The following is a 26,901-nucleotide window of genomic DNA, read 5'->3' on the forward strand; positions in this document are numbered from 1 at the left end:
ATTGTTCCAAGTCATTTCTCACCGGGGGCTGCAAAGTTAGCCAAAATTGGTTCCTAATTTCATTATAAATCACTGGGTTGGAACAGGTGGAACTGAGTAGACCAATGTTACTTTCTTTGCATCTTGGACATTTCACAGACACATTTAAACACAATACAGCCAACATGTTTATGGCAACATAACTTAAGACCCACCATATCAAATTTAAAACCTTTTTAAGACTTTTTTAAGGTATTAAATGCAGATTTGTAGATTCAAGACTTTTAAGACTTTTTAAGACCCTGCAGGAACCCTGTGTGTAATGGGAGTCATGGCTGGCAGTGAAATGGACGAGTTGCCTCCTAAAAAGAACTCCTCTTCCATCTTATGGAGTTGGTTTGGCTTTTCCCCAAACGACACAATGCAAACAACAGTAATTTGCAAAATTCGCACAGACACGGTTCGCATGTTGGATGGCTACACTACGAACCTGTTCAACCACCTGCAGAGACAGCGTCCCAAACAGTATGAGAGTCAAACTGGTAGAAGACCAGCCACACCACAGCCAGAGGTACCAGGAAACCCATAAAGACTCAGTGTTAGTTTTGTGGCAGTTCCCAAATGAGATTTTTCTGTCAATTAAACCTTTCATAAGTGATTTATCACCATTTATTAGAATATTATCCTCTATATTTTGTATTTTTCACTGTAAATCATGTATTTTCCTATATTTCATTTGGATGTTCATGAAAACTCAGTAAATTCAAATGTTATATTATCAAACTTTGTATCAAAAATGTTAAAAAAGCTGACTTTTTCAGCAAATATATCATTAACTAAACATAAAACAAGTGTTTCCATCCGCTGTCATTGATCCAACTCCATGGGTTTTACTGGGGAATTAATGTTGTAGAAGATGACAGTGTTTCCAAGTTCACTACAGAGCCTCTGAATGTCCAAATGGGTCATATCTGATGACCATGAAAAGATGACAAACTGTATTTTACACCAGTTATTTACATGGCTTGACAAGGATTAGTGGATCAACAGGTAATAAGCATTTTAGGTCAGTAGATGGTTTTGGTTGCCAGTGGATGTTTGGGTCTTTATGGGTTAACGCAAGCATCCCATAAAGGCACTCTTTATGATGGATGGTGGATGAACGGTGGAAAGTGGAAATGAAAGCAGTGACTTTATACCTGGCAAAAGATATGCAAATTAGTCTCAAAGATCAATGTAAAGAATTGTGATAAAATCAAAATTGTGATTTTATTTTTTTTTAAAATCGTGACATGATATTTTTGCCATATCGCCCACCCCTATAAATAAGCTGTTTACATTGGTAGTGAAAATGGATATTGCTCGAATATTCCTGTTTACATGCAGTCACACACACCCTATTGTAACTAATATTTTTTCAAAGTTTCACACTGGTGGCAGACGTTTCACAATGTGAGCTCAGCCACCTTCTTTTTCACCTTCTGGAAAAACAGTCAGCTTTTCAGTATTTATATATATCTAAAACATGTTGGCATCCTCTGGTATTTAAGAGTAGGCAAGGCTGCCTTAATGCACGAGCTAACCGGGGCCGAAGCCCAGGGGCCTACTGACTTAAGGGACCTATCATTTTATGGACCTGACAAGCATATAAACTAACATCAGTTTGTAATTTGTCAGTTTTCCTGTCAATCTTTTTATACGTACTGTACGTACATCTGAAGCTGCTTCTTGATCCCAATTGGTAAGCCCAGCCCTGCCCCCATGTGTCAAGAGGTCACGTTCAATTACAAAATGTCGGGGAAGAAGAAACTTGAGAGCGGTGCCCACAAAAGAAAAGTAGCATGAGAAAAGCATGATCAAGAGTCAGAATTATTAAAGTGCACACAGTTGAGTTTACGCCTATGTGCAGATGTATGGGTTCTCAGAATTTATAGTTTGATCTGTTGCTGCTGTTAAATCAATGTTTTTCTCGACAGTTGATGGTTGTTGATAATATTTTTTATCATTTTTATCATAAAGTCAAACTTCCATCCATCTTAGTTACAATCTACTTGCTGTTGTAGATTACCAAGATATTATATTTTATAATGAGGCTCGTAATTTTGAAGGATGGGACAGGGGGGCCTACAACTCCTCCCTCAGCCCCGGGGCCTACCATTAGGTTAAGGTGGCCCTGAGAGTAGGTGTGTTTCTGTTGTGACCAGAAATGTAGACTTTCCTTTGGAGTGTTCATCTGCACTGGAGAGGTTCTTTGTTTTTACTCCAGGTGATTTCAGACATGTCCAGGTAAACTCAGAAAACCACAACAATATTGGTAAATCCTGAAAATTCTGAATATGCTGTTTACATACTACGTGTCAGATTCAGAATAGTAGTGGGATACTTGTAGAGGGCATAAGAAGAGGATCTGTTCTTTGGCTTTAGAAATGGAAGTTTATTACAGTGTGTAGCTGTTAGATTAAAAAACAAAAGAAAACAAAAAAACCTGCACACATTGTCTCAATTGCATCTATTTTCCTGTTTAGTCCTAAACAAACACATTCTGGCTTCACTTTACTGTAGTGGCACAAACCAGCAGCAGATTGTCTCAGTATTTAGTCTATGATTTGGACACAGATTTATTTTTTTGAAGGTTTTATTTTGTTTCTGAGGCACAATAAGGAACAATTCTCCTTTTTTTTTTTTTGTAAATCACATTCATGTAACTAGAAAAGCACTCTGAGAGCGCAGACCTCCACCAAGGCAGATCAGTGCCCCCCCCCCCCCCCCCCCCCCCCCCCCGATCACCACCAAAATTTAATCATTTGTTCCTTGTGCCAGTATCAATATTTCCTGAAATTTTCATCCAAATCTGTCCATAACTTTTTGAAAGATCCGGATCAGTCTTTGCCATTTGATAGAACACCCCATTGTAAATCCCTGAGTCAAATTGCATGAGATTTGCACAATTCCCCCATATTGTGATTTCCACCATAAATATTAGTCCCATATTTATTTTACCTATATTTAAGATTCCTTGACCATGAAAACATACCATTAGCAACTGGATTCATAATTATATCCTTATTAGTTCAGTAGTTATTCACGAAAATCACATTTCTCGTAATGGCGGTTTTCTTCTGGATCTAGCTCCTTAAGTATTAAAGCTACATGAAATCCAGTGGCATACTCCCGATGCGGAACTGACTGAGCTACACGATGGCGCTTGTCAGAAATTTCTACCTTTAATATTAAAGGCACAGTAGGCCAAAAAGTAAGGGCACCCCCATTTTTTATATAAATTGAGATAAAATCCGCCTTCTGGATCAGATCCGGATCAGCCTTTGAAATGTGATAGAGGACCCCATTGTCAATTCCTGAGTTAAATGTCATGAGTTTTGGTCAATAATTAAGCGAGATATTGGGAAACGAAAATTTTGGCCCCATTTACCACAATGTTAACGAAAATTTCAAAGTGATCCAGAATCCAGGATTTCTTCCGGATCACCCCCAAAAGTTAATCATTTCTTCGTTATCCCATTTCCAACAAACCCTGAAAATTTCATCAAAATCTGTCCATAACTTTTTGAGTTATGTTGCACACTAACGGACAGACAAACAGACAAACAAACCGTGGCAAAAACATAACCTCCTTGGCGGAGGTAATTAGTCTATTTATGTTACTGCCAAAACTTCCCGTCATATGGATTCACATTTTTTGGCTGTTCAAAATCCTGATATAGCCAGGGGTCTGTTCTAAAGGTTCCTTGTTCTGCTCAAGTTCAGGACAGGATCAACTGTAGAGAGTTTGCAGTGTGGACAAAGTGCCATTCACATTCAGTGCATGATAGGCCATTGTACTTACCATTCACCGTGAGCGACACCTCCTTTTCGCCGGCGCCCACTCTAGGGACCACAGCCCGACACACATACTTCCCAGCATCCTCCTGCTTTACCGCTTTCAGTGTCAGAGTGTTCTTGTTGCTAAGCACCTGTGTTGTGAAGGAATCCGTTTCAAAGGTCGAAGGAGACACGACTCATTTCTATCGAGTTGAACACAAATTATACTGACACAAAAGGATAGCAGCATTCACAAGCGCTACACCGCTGACAAAAAAATTGTAAGAGATGTTAGACAGAGTCTGCAGAGTGAAAAGGGTGAGTATATTTTTTTCCACTTTTTTATCTTCATTTCTATGTGTCAAGTCATTCAAAGCACGTAAAAGTTTTCTTCCTGAGCGCTCTTTCGCCTACACTTTATTCATGCTTTTTTTTTTTCTTTGGGGATAGTATGTGCTTTTTTTCCAGTCTGCCATGAAAAATGCTATTATTGGAACATTGTTCAAAATTATGCTGAAGATTTTTTACACATAAAAATGATAGAAACACTGTTTTTGTCCTGTTTTTACAGACCAAGGACAGATGGTTTGTCGAATGTTCGTCTTATTGAATGAGGAAACATTAAAACGCTAACCTATGTCAAATTAAAATGTAAAACTGAAGAACTGCATCTTTTTTTCTGTATAAAGTTTAATAAAAGTAAAAGGTGGCAAAATGAATATAAATACTAGTTTACTGAAGACATTGTAAGGAGTCTTTATCATCATCTGAGCTTTGTTATAGTAACAAAAACAGAACTGAACCTTTAGAGATAAAGCAGTGCATAGGTTCACTGTACATCATAATTCATTCCTTCCAGATACAGATGAATATCTTCATCCCCAGAAGACATTGCTGCCATGGATTGTGATGTGCAGTGCAGCGTGGGAGTCATGTGACGGCAAATGAAACGTACCACTCCGGAGCCTCGTTTCATCCAAACAATAGTCAGAGATGGGTTTCCAGTCCAAGCACAGCTGAAAACAGCATCTGATCCCTGGTCCACCTGCAGAGACTGAGGCTCCGCCGCCATCCTCGGACCAACTGGAAGAGCACGGGAAAAGTCTGCTTTAAATCTCATGTAATATAATATACAGGTTTGGAATATTCAGGAAAACAGCATTTAAAGGTGGGGTATGAGATCTGAGAAAAACGGTTCGAGCAAGCTACATTTTGAAAATACTCAATAGAGCAGGCATGTCCAAAGTCCGGCCCGGGGGCCAATCACGGCCCGCGGTCAGATGTAATACGGCCCACAGCTTGGGTTTTATATTATATTATTTATGGCCCTGCTTGGACTGTTGAACCGAGTACATGAATCATAAAAGGTTCAAAATGCAGTTTCTCCTTTCACCTCATGGTGGCAGCACCACTCTAACTCTATCTGGCTCTGTGACCTCGCCGTGAACCTTTTTCGCTAATTTCTAACCACGGCGCCTGTAAATAAAAAAACTAAAGCTGACAGTGAGGGCCGCCGCTTCCAGGAGAGATGGGAATTACAATTTTTTTTCACTGAAATTCGAGGCAATTATGTTTGCCTAATTTGTCAAGAGACTGTTGCCTTGTTTAAGGAATTCAATGTAAAGAGACACTAGTAGATAAAACATGCTAATGCAAACAAGCTAGCAGGGAGTGAGCGCTCCGAAAAAGTGAAGCAAATTCCAGCTGCTTTAAACTCACAACAGTGACTCTTCATGTGAACCTGGGAGTTCAATGAATTCACCACCAAGGCAGGCTACCAAGTTGCCAGGTTAGTTGCCTGTAACTGCTGGTGTTATGTACTTGTAGATGTGACACAAAATATTACTTTTTGAATGATTTTGTGAAAGACAAGAGTAAGAGTCATATGTTTTCATCTTAAATGTTAACAGACTTTGCATTACTGAGTAATGTATGAGTAATGATTACTCATAAGTCATGTTTAAAATGAATGTGGGGTTAAGATTTTTATCAGCTTGGAAGTTTAAGATACTCTATACAGTTTGTTCTATGTTATCTGACTCCAGATTTGAAAGGAAGGCAGAATTGTTTTTTTTCTTTTTTTTAAAAAAAATTGTTCACACCTGAGTGGCTTAGATTTGGTTACATTGCCATTTAAAAAAAGGATATTGTGACAATGAAAATAAAATTGTTGTAGAACAGTGCATTTATATGTAATTTTTACTGTTTAAAAAATGTCTGAAGGGACCACTGGCCCCTGGCAGTGTCCACATTATCAGATCTGGCCCTCTTGAAAAAAAGTTTGGACACCCCTGCAATAGAGGGTACGCACATACGTCACTTCCCCCCCTAGGCCACGCCCCTCTAAGTCAGACTGAGTGGCAAAAACCAACTTGCTCAACATAACGGAGTATAGCAGTAAACACAGCGAGACCGGGAAAATGTGAAATATGAAATTAGGGACAATTGACCTGGACATGGATTTGTATGAGCTACCAACGAACAAATGGCCCACAAACATTGACATGTGACCCGAAATCGCGGATCCGGACATCCAGGGTGTAGGGGATCATTGCTATTTTTACCTGAAACAAATATACACGGTTTCATCATTACTGACAACCAGGGGCCAAAACTAGGCAGAGAACCAGCTGATCTAAAGTGCATTTACAGTAGACCGTGTACTGACCCCAGTGAATATATGCATGATCTACTGGTACTGAGGAGATTTACTGAGTCTAGTTCAGATCAAGTACTTTATACAGTCTACTCTCGTTAAACCGCCCGCCGTTATACCGCCATTTTCGCTCACCGCCGACCAAAACCATTGCACAAAAATCCCCAATGCATTATTCCATTAGCTACCGCCATTTCCGCCTATCGCCATCCGCCAGCCCAGTTCCATGCACAAACAACACTTATACCATTGATTTCCCGACCGTTATACCGCCAGCGTGATTGCCATCGAGTACACATAAATTTTAACAATGCACTGAAACAAACGCGCCAGATGCTGATTGTGACAAGCTACGAGTAGGTCTACGGAACGGCCATCGTTCATTTATCGCAGAACACTCAGTAGGTCAGGATGTCGGGAAGAGGACGTGGGATTAAGCCAAAGCCTCAAGATGATGGGGTGTCATTTCCCGACACGGTATAATAATGCTTAAAATGTTTCCCCACTTTAAATGATCCCTTACAACATAACAGAATCAAGATCTATTTAGAAACGCAATTAGAACGGGTTAACATCATATAGTAAAGACATGCACATTATGGACGCAACCCGTTGTAATGCCATTTTCGCTATACCGCCAATTTGGCCGTGAACGGAAGTTGGCGGTATAACGAGAGAGGACTGTGCCAGTGTTTCCCAACCTTTTCGAGCCACGGCACACATTTTACATTAGAAAAATCACAAGGCACACCACCTAACAAAAATGTCACAAAAAGTATATTTATTGACATATAGTGCAAATCTAGTCTCAATTTACTTCCTCAGTGTGAAACCTGAGCCTGTTTAGTTGAACACAGAACTGATATTCTTGAGGGAATTGAAGATTCATATAACAGAGGCATATGCCCCCCACCCAAATGTGATCCGCAGGTCCGTACAACACTGGTGTGGATGGGTTTATCAACAGAACACAGCGTTGGGGCTGGTTCACCTTCATTTTCACTTTGCAAAGGGAAACTGTTGTTGTAGAGTGGATCACTGGCACGTGCAGTCATATCTGTATCATGCCACTTTCTTACAGTACCAATCAGGTGAAATTAGATAATCTTCCACGGCACACCGGATGATTTCTCACGGCACACTTATGTGCCTCGGGACACTGGTTGGGAAATCCTGCTTTATGCAACACAGATACTACTGCTGTGGACCAGCAGGTTATGACTTTATTCTTACAATATTATGGCTTTATTGTTGGAATATGATGACATTAATCTCATAAATGAATTGCATTTTTGTTAAATTATGAGGGTTTTTTTTATAACTATGATTTTATTCTCATAACATTGTGATTCTTTTTGTATTTGACTTTATCATAAAATTACGGGTTTTATATCAATATTTTATGACTTTATTCTCCTAGTGACAAGCATTTCTATTTTCTCATGTGGCCCTAATACACCATCGTAGCTTTATTCTCTAGTTCTCCCGTATTTGAAAAACTAGGTTAGCCTCAGTTTAAGTTAGTTTACTAATCATGTAGGAGCACAAGGTTCAGAATCACAAAATGAAGACAAAAAACATCAAAGATCTGATCATGAAACCAAGAGCTTTACTAAGAAGTAACGTTAGCCAAAACAATACGTCATTTAAGGTATGATTTTACCCAAAAATACAGCATAAATTAATGTAACCTGACACCAAACGGGATCCACAAATCTAGGTTTGGTTTCCTGGATTTGTGGATCTAACTACGTCTCTTTTCTTTGTCTTTCGGTGTCTGTAAAACGACAGCTCCGACTGCTTTTCAAACCTGTTCATACACTCAATCTCACAACAGCTCTTCCTCATTTTTTTTATTAAATATTGTTCTTAAGTTTAGACAGTATTGAAGCCAACACTGCTACTCATCTCCCTCTTTCTGCCACTCAGTGGGCAGGACCGCAGTGACTTCCGCTAGCGGTGACGTCACGTGCAGACCCTCTATTCAAATGTCCAAACCCCTTTCTTCAGACATCACCCTCGAAGCCACGCCTCCAGAGTACTAGCATGCACAATGCTTGTTCTCGAGAGTTCACGAGCGCTGCTTCCTAACATTAGTCTACATCTGATTTGAATTTTTAGCCCTTCTGTCCTGTTTTTAGGGACCAGTTTCATAGACACAGCCATATACAGATCTGATCAAAATCTTAAGACCAGTTGAAAAATAGCTAGAATTTAGCTTTTGCACATTTGGATCTTAATGAGGTTTTAAGTAGAGCTACAATATACAAAAGCAAGAAGGGGGAGTGAGACAAAAAGCACTTTGAAAAAGTAATTTATTGAAAACAACAAGTAAACTGAAATAGGCCGTTTATCAGCTGATCAAAAGTTTAAGACCATTGCTCAAAAAATTACAAAAAACTCTCCAAACCAGAACAAAAAATTTTGTCAGTAGGACTCAGTAATGAGAAGCTCCACCGTTCTTGTTAATCACTTCAAAAATTCGTTTGGGCATGCTTGATGCGAGTGTTTCCAGGAGGCTGGTGGGAACATTGCTCCAAGTGGTGAAGATGGCTTCACGAAGGGCATCAACTGTGTGGAACTGATGGCCATTTTTATAAACTTCCCTTGCCATCCATCCCCAAATGTTCTCTATGGGATTTAAATCAGGGGAACATGTCGAATGGTCCAAAAGAGTGATGTTATTCTCCCTGAAGAAGTCCTTCGTCAAGCGAGCATTGTGAACTGCAGCGTTGTCCTGTTTTTAAACCCAGCTGTTACCACACAGACGAGGGCCCTCAGTCATGAGGGATGCAACATCTGCACGTAACCGGCCGCCGTTTGACGACCCTGCACCACCTGAAGCTCCAGTGTTCCACTGAATGAAAAAGCACCCCAGATCATGATGGACCCCCCTCCACTGTGCCAGGTAGAAAACATCTCAGGTGGGATCTCCTTGTCATGCCAGTAACGTTGGAAGCCATCTGGACCGTCAAGGTTACATTTTTTCTCATCAGAGAATAAAACTTTTTTCCACCTTTCAATGTCCCATGTTTGATGCTCCCTGGCAAAGTCTAAACGGGCAGTTTTGTGGCGTTGTAGGAGACGAGGTCTTTGAATTTGTTTTTTGGTTTTGAAACCCTTTTCCCGCAGATGCTGTCTGATGGTTATTGCGCTGCAGTCGGCACCAGTAAGGGCCTTAATTTGGGTCGAGGACCGCCCTGTGTCTTGACGGACAGTCAATTGGATCCCCCGGCTCAGCGCAGGTGTAATTTTTTTGGGTCTGCCACTTGACTTTTTTGTTCCATAATGCTCAGGATCTGTCAAAAAAAATTTAGAATGACTGTCTTACTGCGTCCAATCTCAGCAGCAATGGCACGCTGCGAGAGGCCTTGCTTATGCAGCTTGACGATCCGACCATGTTCAAGAAGAGAAAGCTTCTTAGCTTTAGCCATCAGGAGGGTATGACCGTGTGAATGCCCGAAAGAAAATGAGAATTTTGAGCAGATTTTGGCTTTTGTAGCCTGCGGTCTTAAACTTTTGATCAGCTGATAAACGGCCTATTTCAGTTTACTTGTTGTTTTAATAAATTACTTTCTCAAAGTGCTTTTTGTCTCACTCCCCCTTCTTGCTTTTGTATATTGTAGCTCTACTTAAAACCTCATTAAGATCCAAATGTGCAAAAGGTAAATTCTAGCTATTTTTCCACTGGTCTTAAGATTTTGATCAGGTCTGTATAAACATCTGGAATGTCCCATTTCTAACATGGGTAATAAAACATCCATAGTGGTTGAAGCGAAGACTAGTTCATCTTCTACTTTTTTGTCATGTCATGTATTTTTTTCATTCTTTTCATACGGTGCTTTTAATAAACAGAAGAGCCTGTTTGAGTTAGACAAAGTTGAGAAGCCCTGCTGTTTAGTGATGTGTGAAATCAGAATGACAGAACAGCTTTACCTGTAAGAGTATTCATGCATTCATAATGTATCAGAAAGTCTCCAGATCCCCATGTGACACCAGCTCCAACACTACACGCCTACGAAATCTACACCTTTATATATTGTTCTGGGTGGGATATAATACGGTGGTCGCTAAAACCTGTCTAACATGTCTAATTAATTCTAATTTGTAAAGTGAGAAGCATCTGCTGCTGTTAGTTTATGGTTGATTTAATTTATGAAAAGAAATTATTATATTAATGATGCAATATGTTAAATATATAAATATTTCTGTGCATTTATGTGTCATCCTTTGCATTCTTCCCTGCTTTGACATGTTTGGATGCAGTATAATGTACTTAATGTGTGTAACCACTCACAGTAGACGTCCACATTCCGGCTGATGTTAGTGTTTCCCAGTGCGTTGGTGACTTCGCAGGATACAGGCTCAGTGAAGAAAGAGTGATCCACCAGAACCTCGTAGGTGTCACCTGACACATCCGGGATTACGCTTCCTCCCTTGGCCCACCTGAAACATCACAGACATACAGTAGGAAACAGCGTGGGTTCAGTGGAAAAATGCACAGGCTGATCATTTTACTGAAGGTGGAATGAACCACAGATGGAAGGAATGATTCTTAGAGACCTGCTTAGAAGTGTTTTGTGAAATGAGAAAAGAACCACAACTAGAACCTGAATTCAGTTCAAACCTATGACTCACCTGAAACTAGAATATCCTCCTGAGACCCAGGAAAATACGAGTTTTGGCTTTTTTACATTAAATAATTGCCTTTATTGAAAACAGCGTGGCGCAACAGTTTTTTCAGTTGCATTTTTAAAATTTTTATGGAATGTCCTTTGCAGTGGACAACATTTATTTATTTATTTATTTTTTTCAATAAAGCTGTGAAACTCTTGTCCCCTACAGAGGACAAAAATGCATTGCTGGGTCTCAGGGGGATATAGTCCTAAAATATTTCATACATATTTGGTAAAACATAGTAAAGAGGCTGATGTGACTGATTACATTTATTCAGTGGTGTAGTCCAGGGTCTACAGCAGTTTACAACGTATACCTACTTATTTTTCAGTCAGTATTGCATTTACCCACTTAAAATTCCCCCCTGATGTGCACCATTCAGTCGTATCTGCAGCCAAATTGCCCGTTTTCCCCTGCAAGATACGTGAATATTGGAAATGCGAACAAGAAAGGCAGAATAAACGTCTTTGAAATGAGTAACACATATCGAGAGAACCTACTTTCATGGAATATATAATTCTGAGGTAAGTTTTAAGGTGGTTTCCAAATGACCAAAGGCAACACAGAGAACCAATCTGTTCTGCTCAGCATTTTTGGAATGATGGAAGAAAAAAGAATTGAGACATATCGCTCACCAAGCAATGTCATTTTAGAACTTGTAGATGAACTAGGGGATGATTTAGAACCCAAGGAGGAGCCATGCAATACCTTCTATGACAAAACTCCTCGCAACGTTACATTTCCTTGCTTCTGGTCTCCATGACAACCAGTAGCGCATGCAAAATCCTCATTTAAATAGGGCAGTCTCCTAGACTTTGCACCTGCTGTCATTTGTGCAGGTAATCTTAGTTGACCACCTGTGACACGCAAATCAATAGCAGGCACATTTTTTGCACTAGCAAGCAAATTTGTGCCCGTTATTGGTGATCTTAGTGAATCAGGCCCAAAAACTAACAGTGAAGGAATATTTTATTGACTGTTTTGAAACACAAACATGTAATAATACTACATTAACCCATAGGGGTCTGAGCCTACTTAGGCTGTTTTTGAGTACTTTTGATTTTGTCTTTATATACTATATAAAGAAATGTTTAGTATACCCATATTTGGTGTCTTGTCTTTTTCAGCACAACTTCATCTATCTCATCTGCCTATTATTTTTTCACTTTAACCTACTATATCAACACAAAAGGACAAAAAACACAAAAAATATAAAAATCCAATTTGAAACATGTATATAGTTTCTTGCTTAAATAACACAAAGATTCATAACAAACCTTTTCAAAGACTTTAAAAGTGAATATTGGTTCCAAATATTAGATATAAAAAATCAAAATTGCAATAAATTAAAACTATACTCAAATATTGGACATAAAAGCATATCTTTACACAAGGACAAAAAACACACACAAAAAAAAAATAAAATCTGATTTGACAAATGTATATAATATATTACATAAATAACACAAAGATTCTTAACGAACCTTTTCAAAGACTTTAAAAGTAAATATTGGTTCCAAATGTTAGATAAATAAAATCAAAATTGTGATAAATTAAAACCATGCTCAAAAATTTTACATAAAAGAATATCTTTACATAAGGGTCCCCCCCCCCACACACACAAACTTGATCCTCCCAGTTCAGGTGGGGGTCATTCTCACCCTTACCTGTAATGCTAACCCCTAAGGGTTAAACCATGTGACATAAAGTGAAACTGAATGGCAGGTGACATTAGTTTAGTTTCTGTTGCTCCCAACATTAATATTAATATATAATATTATGTACAAGCATAACATTAAAGCCTACCTTGTGAAACATGAAAGCAACAGTAAAGAAAAGCTTTACTAAAACAAGCCTTAACTAGCTAAAATAAATACATGCTGGCAAATCCGATGTGCATTTACTAATTCTGATTTCATGTTGGATTTAATAGACACATGCACACAGAAAAGTGAATCTGTAATCTGCATTTAAGACTTGTTGGTATGTTATTGATAGTCATGTGGTTTTGAACAGAGGATGCTCTACATACGTGCATGTGGGATGACAGATATGCTTATAAAAATAGCAGGCACCAGTGTTTTCAGCACAGACATATTTTTCAGATGCAGATATATATACTTTTGACAAGCATTCTCTTGCTGAATAAACGTTTTTTTGATAAGAAACTTGAATCCCCTGCTGCTGTAGTGTGGTGGATTTTGACCTATGACCTTTTTTTTTTTTAAAAGCAGACTAAAGCCGATAGAATTTCTCTACAAAGAGCAGAAAAACATCCATAATTGCTTTATATGAAATTACTGATAGAGACTTATGTACTAAGGAATGCAGATAAAAATATACAGTATACCGCAGCCTCTCTGTAGCTTGATCCTTGAGCCGTTGATGGAAAAAAGCCTCTTAGATTTCATTTGCCCTTGTGTGGAATGGTCACCAGCATTAAATAAAGTTCTAATTCATTCACCTGCAGCTGTTTGACTGTGCTCTTTTCATTGTGCTATGCAGGTCAAGTATATCTCAAAGTAACAAAAACATCACACAGTTGTATTTTAAATGAATAAAATAAAGGCTTTTCATCTGTTTTACACAGCGAACGGAGAAGAAAACCACTAATAATCAAACTGAAGAGGTGTATCCTGGAAAAAAAAATTTAAATTAAAATGAACATGATACCACTGGGCACGGATTGGAAGGAAATTTTAGTGATTTTATGACAATTAACCCTTAGGGGTCCATAGTCAGAGCCCCATGACTGAATCCCATGACATATGTACACGTCATATCATCTGAAGTTGGTCACGTAGACCACTGCGGAAAATTGCATTCAAAAGTGCGGACTTGAAACACTCTCCCACTTTTTATTTGATGTTGATCGAGGAAGTACAACCGGAGTTATGACAGTTTGAAACTGGAGCAAACAAATGTGAGTGAAAGTATGAAAACGAGGCGGGAAAGGGGGCGTTAGATTTCTTAACATATCATTGTAATTTTTTGTCCTTTTTCAAAACGGAAAAAACTGGCCAAATCTGCGGATTCTAATCCACAGACTGCACTGGCATTACAGGTAAGGGTGAAAGCGCCTATGTAAAGATATGCTTTTATGTCAAATATTTGAGTACAGTTTTAATTTATTCCATTTAATATTTTATACCTAATATTTGGAACCGATATTCACTTTTAAAGTCTTTGAAAAGGTTTGTTAAGCATCTTTGTGTTATTTATGCAATACATTTTATACATTTTTTTAAAATCAGATTTTATATTTTTTTGTGTTTTGTCCTATTATGTTGATATAGTAGGTTAAAGTGAAAAAATAATAGATAGATGAAGTTGTGCTGAAAAAAAAAGATACCAAACATGGGTATAATAAACATTTCTTTATATAGTATATAAAGGCAAAATCAAAAGTGCTCAAAAATGGTCAAAATAGGCTCAGACCCCTAAGGGTTAAATAAACATTGTAAGACACAAATGATACTTGACTAGTAGGAAACTAAACCATGTATCCTTTGTCACTTGCCTATATATTCATTTCTGTTTCATAAACTATACGCTGTGTTATTGTTATTTAAAGCTTAATCACTGTTTTCCCACCAGTGTATGTGGTGAAACAATGGGATCTGTGTGTGAAACAACAAATGGTAGCCATATGGAGACTGTTTTTCAGTCCACCGCTGTGTTTTCTGTCTCCATATGGGGCATATGTTCAGCATTTTTGTTGCATGTTTTGAGGCGTGACTATAGGTTTAAACAACGGAATACTGATCAATGTAAATGAGTCTCTTTGTTGCCTTTTTCCTCATTAAAAGCAGTATTCTTCCATTGAATGGTCCCATACTGTCCAAAAAAGTTCCTTCATTTATCTGCAAGTGTTCTTTTTGTTTTTGCTCATTAACCCATAAGGACCCAGTGTGACATTTGGGGCAATTCTCAAATGAATTTTTCCCTATATTTATCCTTAAGTGATTTATCACCATCAATTGTAATATTATCTTCTGAATTTTATGTTTTTTCAATGAAAATCAGGTATTTTTCAATATTTAATTTTCTAATCATGTAAATGTTCATAAACACTCAGAGTAAAGGTGAGAATTATTATATCAAAACTAGAGAAAACTGAAAAAAAAAAAAATCTTTTTCAGCAAAATCTATCATTAACTGAACATAAACCAAGTGTCTCCATCCACTGTTGTTTATCAAACTCCATGGGTTTTACTGTTGAATCAATTTTGTAGAAGATGACAGTGTTTCCACGTTCACTATGGCGCCTCTGCCCGTCCAAATGGGTCATATCTGATGACCATGAAAAGTCGACAAACTCTATTTTGTATCAATTATTCACATGTACTGACAGGATTAGCGGATCAACATTTACTTTAGTAGATACTTTTGGTCACCAGTGGATGTTTGGGTCTTTATGGGTTAAGTTCTTAGCAGTTTTTTAGCATAATAATTACAATATTTAAACAAAGAAAGTCCATGATCCTGTAAAGACCTAGAAAAATACCTAGAATTTTTTTTTTATTATCATCTAAATTTGACATTTTTCTGTGAAAATCAGGTTTTTTCCTATATTAAATTTACTGATTATGTAGATGCTCCTAAAAGTTCAGGGTAAAGTCAAAGGATATTATATAAAAGATGAAGAAAAAATGGCTTTTTCATTAAAATATATCATTAACTGAACATAAGAACAAGCGTCAACAGCCGCTATCATTAGTCAAGTCAGGTAATCAGGTGATCAGGGTAATAAGGAGTGTCAACATTCAAAATATAGTAAACAGACTACTTTAGTGAATGTGTGCACTGTTAACACTTTATTTAGACAGAGTATTTATAATATTTCAACAGCTTATGTCAAATATTTAACCCATAAAGACCCAGTGCTAGTTTTGTGGCAGTTCCCAAATGAATTTTACTCTAGATTTAACCTTTATTATGGGATCTTTCTCCATTTATTATAATATTATCCTCTGTATTTTGCATTTTTTTTTTCAGTGAAAATCAGATATTTTCTGATATTTAATTCACTGATCATATACAGGGTGGGGAAGCAAAATTTACAATGAACATTTAGTTGTTTTTTTCTCAGCAGGCACTACGTCAATTGTTTTGAAACCAAACATATATTGATGTCATAATCATACCTAACACTATTATCCATACCTTTTCAGAAACTTTTGCCCATATGAGTAATCAGGAAAGCAAACGTCAAAGAGTGTGTGATTTGCTGAATGCACTCGTCACACCAAAGGAGATTTCAAAAATAGTTGGAGTGTCCATAAAGACTGTTTATAATGGAAAGAAGAGAATGACTATGAGTAAAACTATTACGAGAAAGTCTGGAAGTGGAGGACGCAACAAAAAACGTACCAAAGCTTTTATTAAAGCTCTCAAATCCAAAATCCTAAAGGATCCAACCAAATCCATGAGAAAAATGGCAATCGAACTTGAGGTAGACAACAAGACCATTAGAAATGCAATAAAATATGATTTGAAGTTAAAATCTTACACAAGAACACCAAAACACTTGTTGACAACAGCAACAAATCCAACTTTAGCAATTTTTGAGAATCATGTTTATGGCCGCCTTCTAGCCCAGATCTAAACCCTCTGGATTATGTTATTTGGGGCGTTTTAGAACATGCTACCAATAGAACATCACACAGCAATGTCGACTTTCTTAAAGATACTATTAAAGAAGAATGGGAGAAGTTGTCACCCGAATATTTGAGGAACACTTGCGCAAGTTTCAGGAAGCGTGTGAAGGCAGTTATTGAGAAAGAAGGAGGACACATAGAATAAAAACATTTTCTATTATGTCAATTTTCTTGTGGCAAATAAATTCTCATGACTTTCAATAAACTAATTGGTCATACACTGTCTTTCAATCCCTGCCTCAAAATATTGTAAATTTTGCTTCCCCACCCTGTAGATGTTTATAAAAGGTCAGATTAAAGTTGAGTGTTATTATATCAGAAATAATGACTTTTTCAGTAAAGACATCACTAACCCAATTTAAAAAAACAAGTGTCTGCATTCACTGTCAGTTACAAAACTCCATGGGTTTTACTGGTGAATCAATGTTGTAGAAGATGACGGTGCTTCCATGCTCACTACGGAGCCTCTGAACGTCCAAAAGACATGTCTGATGTCATTGAAAAGCTGAGAAACTGCATTTTAGTTTAATTATTTCCATGCATTGACAGGATTAGTGGTTCTTAAATTATGAAACATTTTAGATCAGTCTATCCTGTTGTTCACCGGCTGCTGTTTAGGTCTTCGAAGGTGAATTTCCTGATTATGTTAATGTCATCATATTCCATATTTCATATCAATAACTACATTTTTAAACTGTACTGTTTTGTTTGTTATTCTAACCATAGTTGTCACTCTCATTCTCAAAAACCTCTTATCACAATCTTTTTATAACCTGTTTTTTTTGACTAAATCTTCCCGAACCACATCTGTTAAACTGCCACAGGATAAATATAACAGTTATTTATTTTACCTTTTAACATTGGGCATTTTTGCACCCCAGGAACCTTTTCATGTTTCCTTTAACTGCTGTGAAAGTCCTCTTTCAACATAGGTACTTTCACACTGCAAGGGGAACTCAAAGTGATGCTGTGAATGTGCACAGGCCGGATGGAAGCGTAGGTTGAACGCAGCACTGGATACTGCAGTGTTTACAAATTGAAGACCCTGGTGTTAAAAAGTACTGAAGTTAAAACATGTCTATTTGGAGAAAATCTAATCTGAAAATATCATTGATTTGTGAGATCAACAATTAAAAGTTTTGCTGTTTTTATGTAAGTAAGTAAGTAAAATTTATTTATAGAGCACTTTTCACAGACAGAGTCACAAAGTGCTTTTTTTTAGTGCTTTATGCATCGTAGTAATCACACTGGTCTACAATTTTTTTTGAAATGATTTGCTTCAGAGATTAAATGTGCTAAATGTTACGTATTTTAATAAGATTAATTGGAAAATAAATGACAAAAGTGCCGGTTTGCTGATGTTTTCAAGGTATATGATTAAGTGTTATTACACATATATATTGGTTTATGTACATTTATATAATAGTTTTAGAAATCTTCCACTAAATAGAACTTGTAAAGTGAATGTATTCTAATGTGCAGACAGTGTTTTGAAGTAGATCTTGTAGCTCTGAGACAAATATTCCTTTTGAGTCAAACCCATTCTCTTGCTAATTCTTGAATTTCACAATTTGACCCAAGGCTGTATCTTGGAAAGTTTAGCCAACCAGCATTTTTGACTTGATTTTTCTTTATCAGTGACTCTCATGTGGTAAAATTTCATTACTTTTATTCTGGAAGCATTTTCCTTGTAGACCAGTGTTATTGATGTTTGAAGTGTTTGCAGACAGGTTTTCAACATTTTGAAACCCAGCCGTTTCCACATCATGTTTGTTGCAGCCATATATTATCATATGGTTGTACTGCCGCTGCCACTGCCAGGCTGCTGCGCGAGCCTCCGCTTCCCACAATGCACGTCGCGACAAAATTCCGAAGATGCCCAAGTTACTTCCTGGCTCTGTTTGTAAACATATGGTTTGTTTATGGTGGATGGCACTTCGAAATTGTTCATCGTAATTCAAGAGATTCAGGTGAGTAATCACAGAAAGACTTACAGATTCATGATACTGAGGGTATGACTGAGGTTTTACAGATTTGATGAAAAACTGGTGACAAAAAGGGTCATATTTTGCTAAATTCACTTTTATTAGTTTTTGGTACATTTATTTGTGTATTTGGACCCTAACAGTTCATAAAGTTTGAATTTGAACCCTCCGGGTGCTGCAAAGCTATCTTTATATTCATTTTGGCAAAAATCGTGCAGATTTCTACAACCTGTTTTAATTCCTGCTTAATTTTTACCTCCGCCAAGGAGGTTATGTTTTTGCCAGGGTTTGTTTGTTTGTCTGTTTGTCTGTCCGTTAGTGTGCAACATAACTCAAAAAGTTATGGACAGATTTTGATGAAATTTTCAGGGTTTGTTGGAAATGGGATAAGGAAGAAATGATTAACTTTTGGGGGTGATCTGGAAGAAATTCTCGACTCTGGATCACTTTGAAATTTTCGTTAACATTGTGGTAAATGGGGCCAAAATTTTCGTTTCCCAATATCTCGCTTAATTATTGACCAAAACTCATGAAATTTAACTCAGGAATTGACAATGGGGTCCTCTATCACATTTCAAAGGCTGATCTGGATCTGATCCAGAAGGCGGATTTTATTTCAATTTATATAAAAAATGGGGGTGCCCTTACTTTTTGGCCTACTGTGCCTTTAATATTAAAGGTAGAAATTTCTGACAAGCGCCATCATGTAGCTCATTCAGTTCCGCATCGGGAGTATGCCACCGGATTTCATGTAGCTTTAATACTTAAGGAGCTAGATCCAGAAGAAAACCGCCATTACGAGAAATGTGATTTTCGTGAATAACTACTGAACTAATAAGGATATAATTATGAATCTAGTTGCTAATGATATGTTTTCATGGTCAAGGAATCTTAAAATATAGGTAAAATAAATATGGGACTAATATTTATGGTGGAAATCACAATATGGGGGAATTGTGCAAATCTCATGCAATTTGACTCAGGGATTTACAATGGGGTGTTCTATCAAATGGCAAAGACTGATCCGGATCTTTCAAAAAGTTATGGACAGATTTGGATGAAAATTTCAGGAAATATTGATACTGGCACAAGGAACAAATGATTAAATTTTGGTGGTGATCGGGGGGGGGGGCACTGATCTGCCTTGGCGGAGGTCTGCGCTCTCAGAGTGCTTTTCTAGTTTACGTCTATAACTAGTTACGTCATGGCATTTGCACATATAAGGTCCAGACTTCTGACAAACATTTCTCCGAGTACGACATAACCGTTAGTCAGCAGCAGCGGTTGTAGTCCATACTGAAAATATGTCTAAACTTTGAGCCGATTACCTAAAATGTTCAGTCATTGGTTGTATTAACGAACTTAAGTGGCTAAACAGGACAGAGGAGCACGGTCAACAACCTAGAGGGGGTGGGGTGTGAAGTGGCTCATTTGCATTTAAAGGGCCAGAGCTCAAAACGACCTTTCTGGTGTCATTACTCAGAAATAGGGTTGAAGATGGACCTGTGGAGTTGAATTAATGAAGAATTCAGAACCAAGCATAGCATTTACAGTTTATGTAGACCATAGGGTAATGTTTTAAAATGCATAATTCCATTTAAAAAGAAGCAAAAGATCACTTCTTTAAAGTGACATAAAGGAAAGCTTACACATCAATGACAACATGAAATATTTCAGGAAAGATGAAGAACCTGAAACAGAGCTGAAAAAAAAAAAAACAAAAAAAAAAAACAGCCAAAGTGGATCAGATGGCCCATTGGATGGCGTCCTTGGACACAGACTGGTGTATACTGGTGAATGAAGGATTTGGCATTGGGCAGAGGCACTGAGCTGCAATTCGCCTGTCCAGAAAGCATTCGTTTCTTGGACAATTTAAATCAGATAAAGAAATTACTAAAGCATAAAAGGCTATGTAGCATCAAGTTTAATTAGACAAATGCTGCCTGCTTGGATGAAAAGTAGAATAAAGTAAGTCACTGGGCAGGACGTGGAGTCATAATTGTCATAATTGTTTTTGGATTCACTTTACTGCCATATTCATGTTTATGTGGCATTTTACTCCTGTGAGGTTGAGTTCACCTTGACCACTTTATACACCGCTGGTATTTTAATCTAAAGTAATGCATCATGTTTAGTGTGTATGAGGCTTTGCAATGCCAACCAATGACCACATTTCCTCATAGTTTTAGTCATTAATAATGTAATAATGGCAAATAAAATAATAATTTGGTCCATTTTAAATGTAATAAAGCCAATAATGTAACAATGAGATTAATATGAAGTTGTTAAGTTAGTGGCTGGTTATCACATTATTGACCTCACATTCCAAAAAAAAAAAATCCTTTGGAAATGTAAAAACTGTAGCTGATAATGTAATAATACATATTATAGGTCTGCATTTCTTGGAAATATTTTTTTTTGTGCAATTCTTGTGCAGTTCAAAATTAGGTATAGTGGTTGGCAAATCCATCACATTCCTTCATCGACCTACAAACTATGTTTCACAGTAATGAATTATGAATTTACATATAAAAGCATATAAACAATATTCTTCATAAACATTTTGTACAACAAATTATTCTCCAACTGGCTCTTCCAACCATAACCAAGGACGGAAAGTGCTGCATGAGACTTATTCTTGATGGATTTTGTGTTTGAGCCAGTAACGTAATAACTTATGACATTATTGGAAAAATGTCATTACACTCTTGGGTCCACCCGTTTTTGGAAAGTCATTACAATGTTGGCTTTATTCCAATTTAAAATGGCCAAAATTATTATAAATGATTATTATTGGCAGGTATTACGTTATTGGCCATTGTTGATGAATGATGAGGCAAGGGGTAGTGTTTTTGGTTTGGTTTGTTTGTTTGTCTGTTAACACTTTAGCAGCAAAATTATTGGTTCAATTCATACCAGATTGGGTTTATAGATTGCCAGTGACCCAGAACAGATGTCATTACATTTTGGGAAAGGTAGGTCAAAGTTAAAATTTTTTAATGATTTTTAAAAATAAATCTTCCCATGTCCTTAAAATGAGCGAAAAAATACATGCGAGGAGCGGGGTTTGTTGTGCCCGGCACCACTTCTTACATTATTGGTTGCTACACATGGTTCCAAATGTGAATGTAATGCTGCATTCCAGGCCACCCGTAACTCATGTTTTTCCAACCTTCTACCGGTGAAAATGCACTGGAATGGCAGTTAAACCTGTGACTTTCCACCCGAGAACTCGTACTAGAAAGATGTACTCCTAGTTCCGACCTCTGACGTTATGTAATAATGTCAGCCCCCATGGATGTGGTGTTTATGCAAATTGTTTATTAAAACAAGGTGTTGCTCTGACATTATTTATCTGCATAATCAGCACCTGCTCTAGTGTTAGCTAGTTTTCAGTCCAATGAGTGCAAGAATAAATAAATTCCAAATACGTATTCAAACATACAAATAATATAACATAAAATGTACAGTATAACAGCTTCTCTTGCCTTATACGCTGTTTTTCCTCCTCTGTTTCCCTCAAATAAGCAAAGACCAAACACCTTTGGTATAGAAATGATTATAAATGAGCATAACGTACGGTCTGCCATGCTGGTTTGTTTACATCTAGCTACCACAATTCCTTGCGCTCAGTTTGGCGTGACTTGCCTGGAACGTTACAAAGTCGCAAGTCGTGGTTTGAGGTTGTGACTTACGGGCTCAAAAACCAGCCTGAAACACAGCATAAGTTGTGTAGTTCCTATCACAGAGTCTGCAGAACTGTTCTGCGCAAAAGCGTTGCTATCGGTGATATTTTGGGTAATGTTTCCCACTGCCTGTAGGGGTGGTAATCTACATTTCCTCCTACATACAGGGTGGGGAAGCAAAATTTACAATGAACATTTAGTTGTTTTTTCTCAGCAGGCACTACGTCAATTGTTTTGAAACCAAACATATATTGATGTCATAATCATACCTAACACCATTATCCATACCTTTTCAGAAACTTTTGCCCATATGAGTAATCAGGAAAGCAAACGTCAAAGAGTGTGTGATTTGCTGAATGCACTCGTCACACCAAAGGAGATTTCAAAAATAGTTGGAGTGTCCATAAAGACTGTTTGTAATGTAAAGAAGAGAATGACTATGAGCAAAACTATTACGAGAAAGTCTGGAAGATACTATTAAAGAAGAATGGGAGAAGTTGTCACCCGAATATTTGAGGAACACTTGCGCAAGTTTCAGGAAGCGTGTGAAGGCAGTTATTGAGAAAGAAGGAGGACACATAGAATAAAAACATTTTCTATTATGTCAATTTTCTTTTGGCAAATAAATTCTCATGACTTTCAATAAACTAATTGGTCATACACTGTCTTTCAATCCCTGCCTCAAAATATTGTAAATTTTGCTTCCCCACCCTGTATACTGTCCATTCTGTCGCTTATGTATGAGCTATGAGGATGTGCCGGTAAAAGTGATTGTTCTCAGATTTTTAGAACTACGCAAGTTCGTTCCCACTCTCTAAAACACTGGGAACTTCACACATTTATTCTATATACGTACAGTGTATGCAAGTGAGCTTGTCATTTTGCAGTCACTTTGCATTTCGGCTTGACCTCCTTCCGCTGTCAGCCAATCAGCTCAGTGACTCTTTCTGCTCGGTGGCACTTCTTTTTCTTGCTGACGATTTGAACACCGACATCATTTTGCTGTCAAAATAATCCCCCTTCATGCCACCCTTCCTCCCTCTTTAAAAGTGGACCAGACACTTCTCGGCAGAGGTTCTTGATGTTTGAACATGTTTCCTGTTCCCTGTCAGTCTTCTGTCTGCCATAGCATAGCGTCGTCCCCTGACACCTCCAGTAACAAAAATAGAGGTGACCACCTTGTCAGATTACCATTTGTGGTTTCTTCAAAGGGATCGAAAGTATCACGGAGCCGCTGCATGAGTTTGAGCTCATTTGATGTGAGTTGTATTGGACAATACAGCTGTGAAAAGACATCTCTAGCTGCCTTCCAGACAGATTTGATTATCTTCTGCTGCCTGTTCCACCTGGTGACACTGGCAGGTTTATGTTTCAGCCTTTATCAGCAGTTCCTATTGATTTATAGTGGGTTGTCAAAAACACGGACTTTTTTCATAGATGAAAGTCAGTCATATCATCTCTAAAAATCAGTCGCTTTAAGGGCAGATGCCTCATAGCCAGCGTTATTATTGTGTTTCCATCCTGTTGAGGAAACTAAAAATTTTATAGCACATCTTTCAGCCTTTTGTCTGTGAAAGTTCAGTCTTTGCTGCTTTACTGGTTTACTTTCACATGTGGATGGATATATCATCTGTTGTTTGATTTTAACATTTCATCATGTTCCTCTGAACACTATACTCAGAAATGCAGTGATCTGTGATGCCCAGCCATGAGTGCATGCCCTTAAAAGACCACAAGACTCTGCCTTATCCTTCATCATTCATCATCCTCTGACCAGCTGATGTCAGTGAGAGCAACAATATGTTTCTGGATCAAGTGCTTTGATAGCACAGAAACAAATGACTTGATTTGCAGTGGAGCTAAGGCTTTAGGTCGGCTCCATTCAGAGTAATCACATTTCTTTTTTTTTTTTTTTTTTAATCAAAGTATTTTTATTCATATTCATAGTCTTTCAAACATACAAAAGGTAAGACAAACACTGAGACATATAACAGAGGTATAAGACGCCACAAAAATAAATAAAAATAAAAAAAAAAAATGAAAAGGTTCCACTGTTGCTGCATTTCCGCTGCGTGGTACCGACTCGACTCAGCTCGGCCTTTTTGCATTTCCATTCCGAAAAAGGACCTGGAATCTGGTACCCGGTACTATTTTTTTGGTATCACCTCCGCCGAGGTTCCAAGCGATACTAAACTACTAAACACTGCAGACCACTGATTGGTCAGACAGTTTTCTCTGTGACCCGCCATTTTACAAAAAACAGATGCAGAAGTGGACAGTAAATATAGTGGTACATTAATCCACATGATAACAGCCCAAAACTACACCATGGTCGGTCGAGGAGATTCAGTCTTTGGTGGCCGACATAAAAATTCAGACGAGACAACATTCGACAAGTGACTTTTCAGCAACTCTCTGAGCAGACGACACGGAAATAACGCGCCGCATTGCTATGACGTCCAGGTACTGTAAAGTCAGTCGTATCCAGTAATGGAAACGGTCTGCAGGAATACCGAGTTGAGTCGAGTCGAATCGAGCTGGTTCCACATAGTAATTACCCAGTCACTTTGTACACAGCGCACATTATCCAGAGTAAAGGTGTATTGTCAGCTGTTCTACATAAGAAAGAAAAGGATGCCATACCACATTAAACTTCCCCATTGATCCAGTCAATGTGTATCTAATCTTTTCAATTTTAAGGAAAAACATGACATCAAATATCCGTCTGCCAAAGGAGGGGGGGTTTATCATTCTTCCAATTTAAAAGAATGAGTTGCCGTGCCAAAAGGGAGGAGTAGACTATACTATGGAACTGTTGCCTTTGTAGAAGGAGGTATTCTAACGGTACGCCAAAAAATCCGATAAAAGGGCAGGGGTCAATGTCAGACCTGAAATTGCTGAATGCGCTTCAAATATTGAAGACCAGAATGCAGTTAGACTTGAACATGACCAAAAAGTATGAAAGAGAGTAGCAGGTGCTTGTCTACATCTGTCGGAGCAATCCCATTTATGATGTATTATAAAACAAACAAACAAAAAAACATTCAAAAAAGATAAAGTAACCACAGTGAAATGATGAGAATTCATTTGCAAATCTACATTCCTGACACTCATTTGTTAAAGCAGTGTTTTTCAACCTTGGGGTCGGGACCCAGTGTGGGGTCACCTGGAATTCAAATGCCTGAAATTTCTAGTAATTGATAAAAATGTAAAAAAACAAAAAAACTTACTAATAAAAAATATATGGTGAGTTGAGAGACAAGCACAATACATAAAAGAAATGACAAACTGTGAAGCTGAAACTGAAGCACTGTGGTACTGTTTATCTTTCAAATGTTCATTGTGGTCAGTTTCAGATGCTGCAGCTCTTTCATAATTCGTAGATTGAGTTCTTGTTTGTTCAGTATTAATTGTCAGCCTTGTAAATCCAAGCTGGACTGACTGTACATAACCTGACCAAGGAAAATCAAATTCTCACTTTGTGCAGTAATCTACACCTGACTTTTCTGACTCTGTCCATAATAATATACATTATATAGATTAAATGTCATCTAAAATTAACATTTATTTGCAACATAGTATAGCAAACTATTACATGATCAAAAACAAATTAATTTTAGCAAAAAAAAAAAAAAAGTGTCTCTTTTGAATGTCTGGGGTCACCAGAAATTTGTGATGTTAAAATGGGGTTACAAGCCAAAAAAGGTTGGGAACCACTGTGTTAATGTGTTGCTGAAACAATGTGAGACCAACACATGGATTTGATTGCATAACCATTGTTTTTGATGACTTTTGATGGTCTAATAATTTTTCCGCGACTGTACTTAGTTACTTAGATACTTAGTCTTGGTTACCTGTATCTATGATAATCACTATGTATGTATGTAAAGGATTTAAGGACTTCTTTTTTTTTTGTTATTTCCACAGTAATCCTCCCGCCCACTGCTGTATTCTACTTTTATACTTTTATCCTCTAGCTTAGAAACATGGTAAAAACAACCAGTTAACCAGCTCATAATCTTCCATTGTGAAGCAAATCTAATAAGAAAATGGTTAACCTAACCTAACAGGTCAACCAGAGTAAAGTGAGAGTATAATTCTGATTGGTCTGTATATTTTTTTTACAGTGTAATTCACATTTGTTAGTAATAGGGACATAAAATATCACAGCAGTGGTCAATAACTCTTTGGACATACATTTGGCCTTGGTATTCTAATAAAGTGATTTGAAAAATGTAATCCTCTAAAATCTTGGCAAATGTAGTGCTACTTTTGTAGTTTTAAATACTCTATTAAATAAAAAATAGCCACTGTCCAGTAGTGTCTCCTTTCCTACTTTGGCTGTATTCCCTGCCATTAAATATTTTCTGACATATTATTAGTCAGAAGTGCATTGTGATAGCTTTGTCAAAGCTTCTGTCACATCAATAATGACTCCA

The 26,901-nt window shown here is 37.5% G+C and overlaps 1 protein-coding gene across 1 annotated transcript in view; it reads right to left on the reverse strand.

Moving 5' to 3' along the window:
• The window catches only part of kirrel3a (kirre like nephrin family adhesion molecule 3a), a 520,880-nt gene that overhangs the window by 68,841 nt on the left and 425,138 nt on the right, over positions 1-26,901 (reverse strand). The window contains exons 7-9 of the mRNA XM_030154510.1: positions 10,752-10,900; positions 4,754-4,881; positions 3,824-3,950 (exon numbers count right to left, since the gene is read on the reverse strand). Coding sequence (XP_030010370.1) covers positions 3,824-3,950; positions 4,754-4,881; positions 10,752-10,900 — 404 coding nt within the window. The remainder of the gene's footprint in view (positions 1-3,823; positions 3,951-4,753; positions 4,882-10,751; positions 10,901-26,901) is intronic.

This window comes from Sphaeramia orbicularis, chromosome 14, assembly GCF_902148855.1.
Source record: "Sphaeramia orbicularis chromosome 14, fSphaOr1.1, whole genome shotgun sequence".
In the NCBI taxonomy this organism is placed as follows: domain Eukaryota; kingdom Metazoa; phylum Chordata; class Actinopteri; order Kurtiformes; family Apogonidae; genus Sphaeramia; species Sphaeramia orbicularis.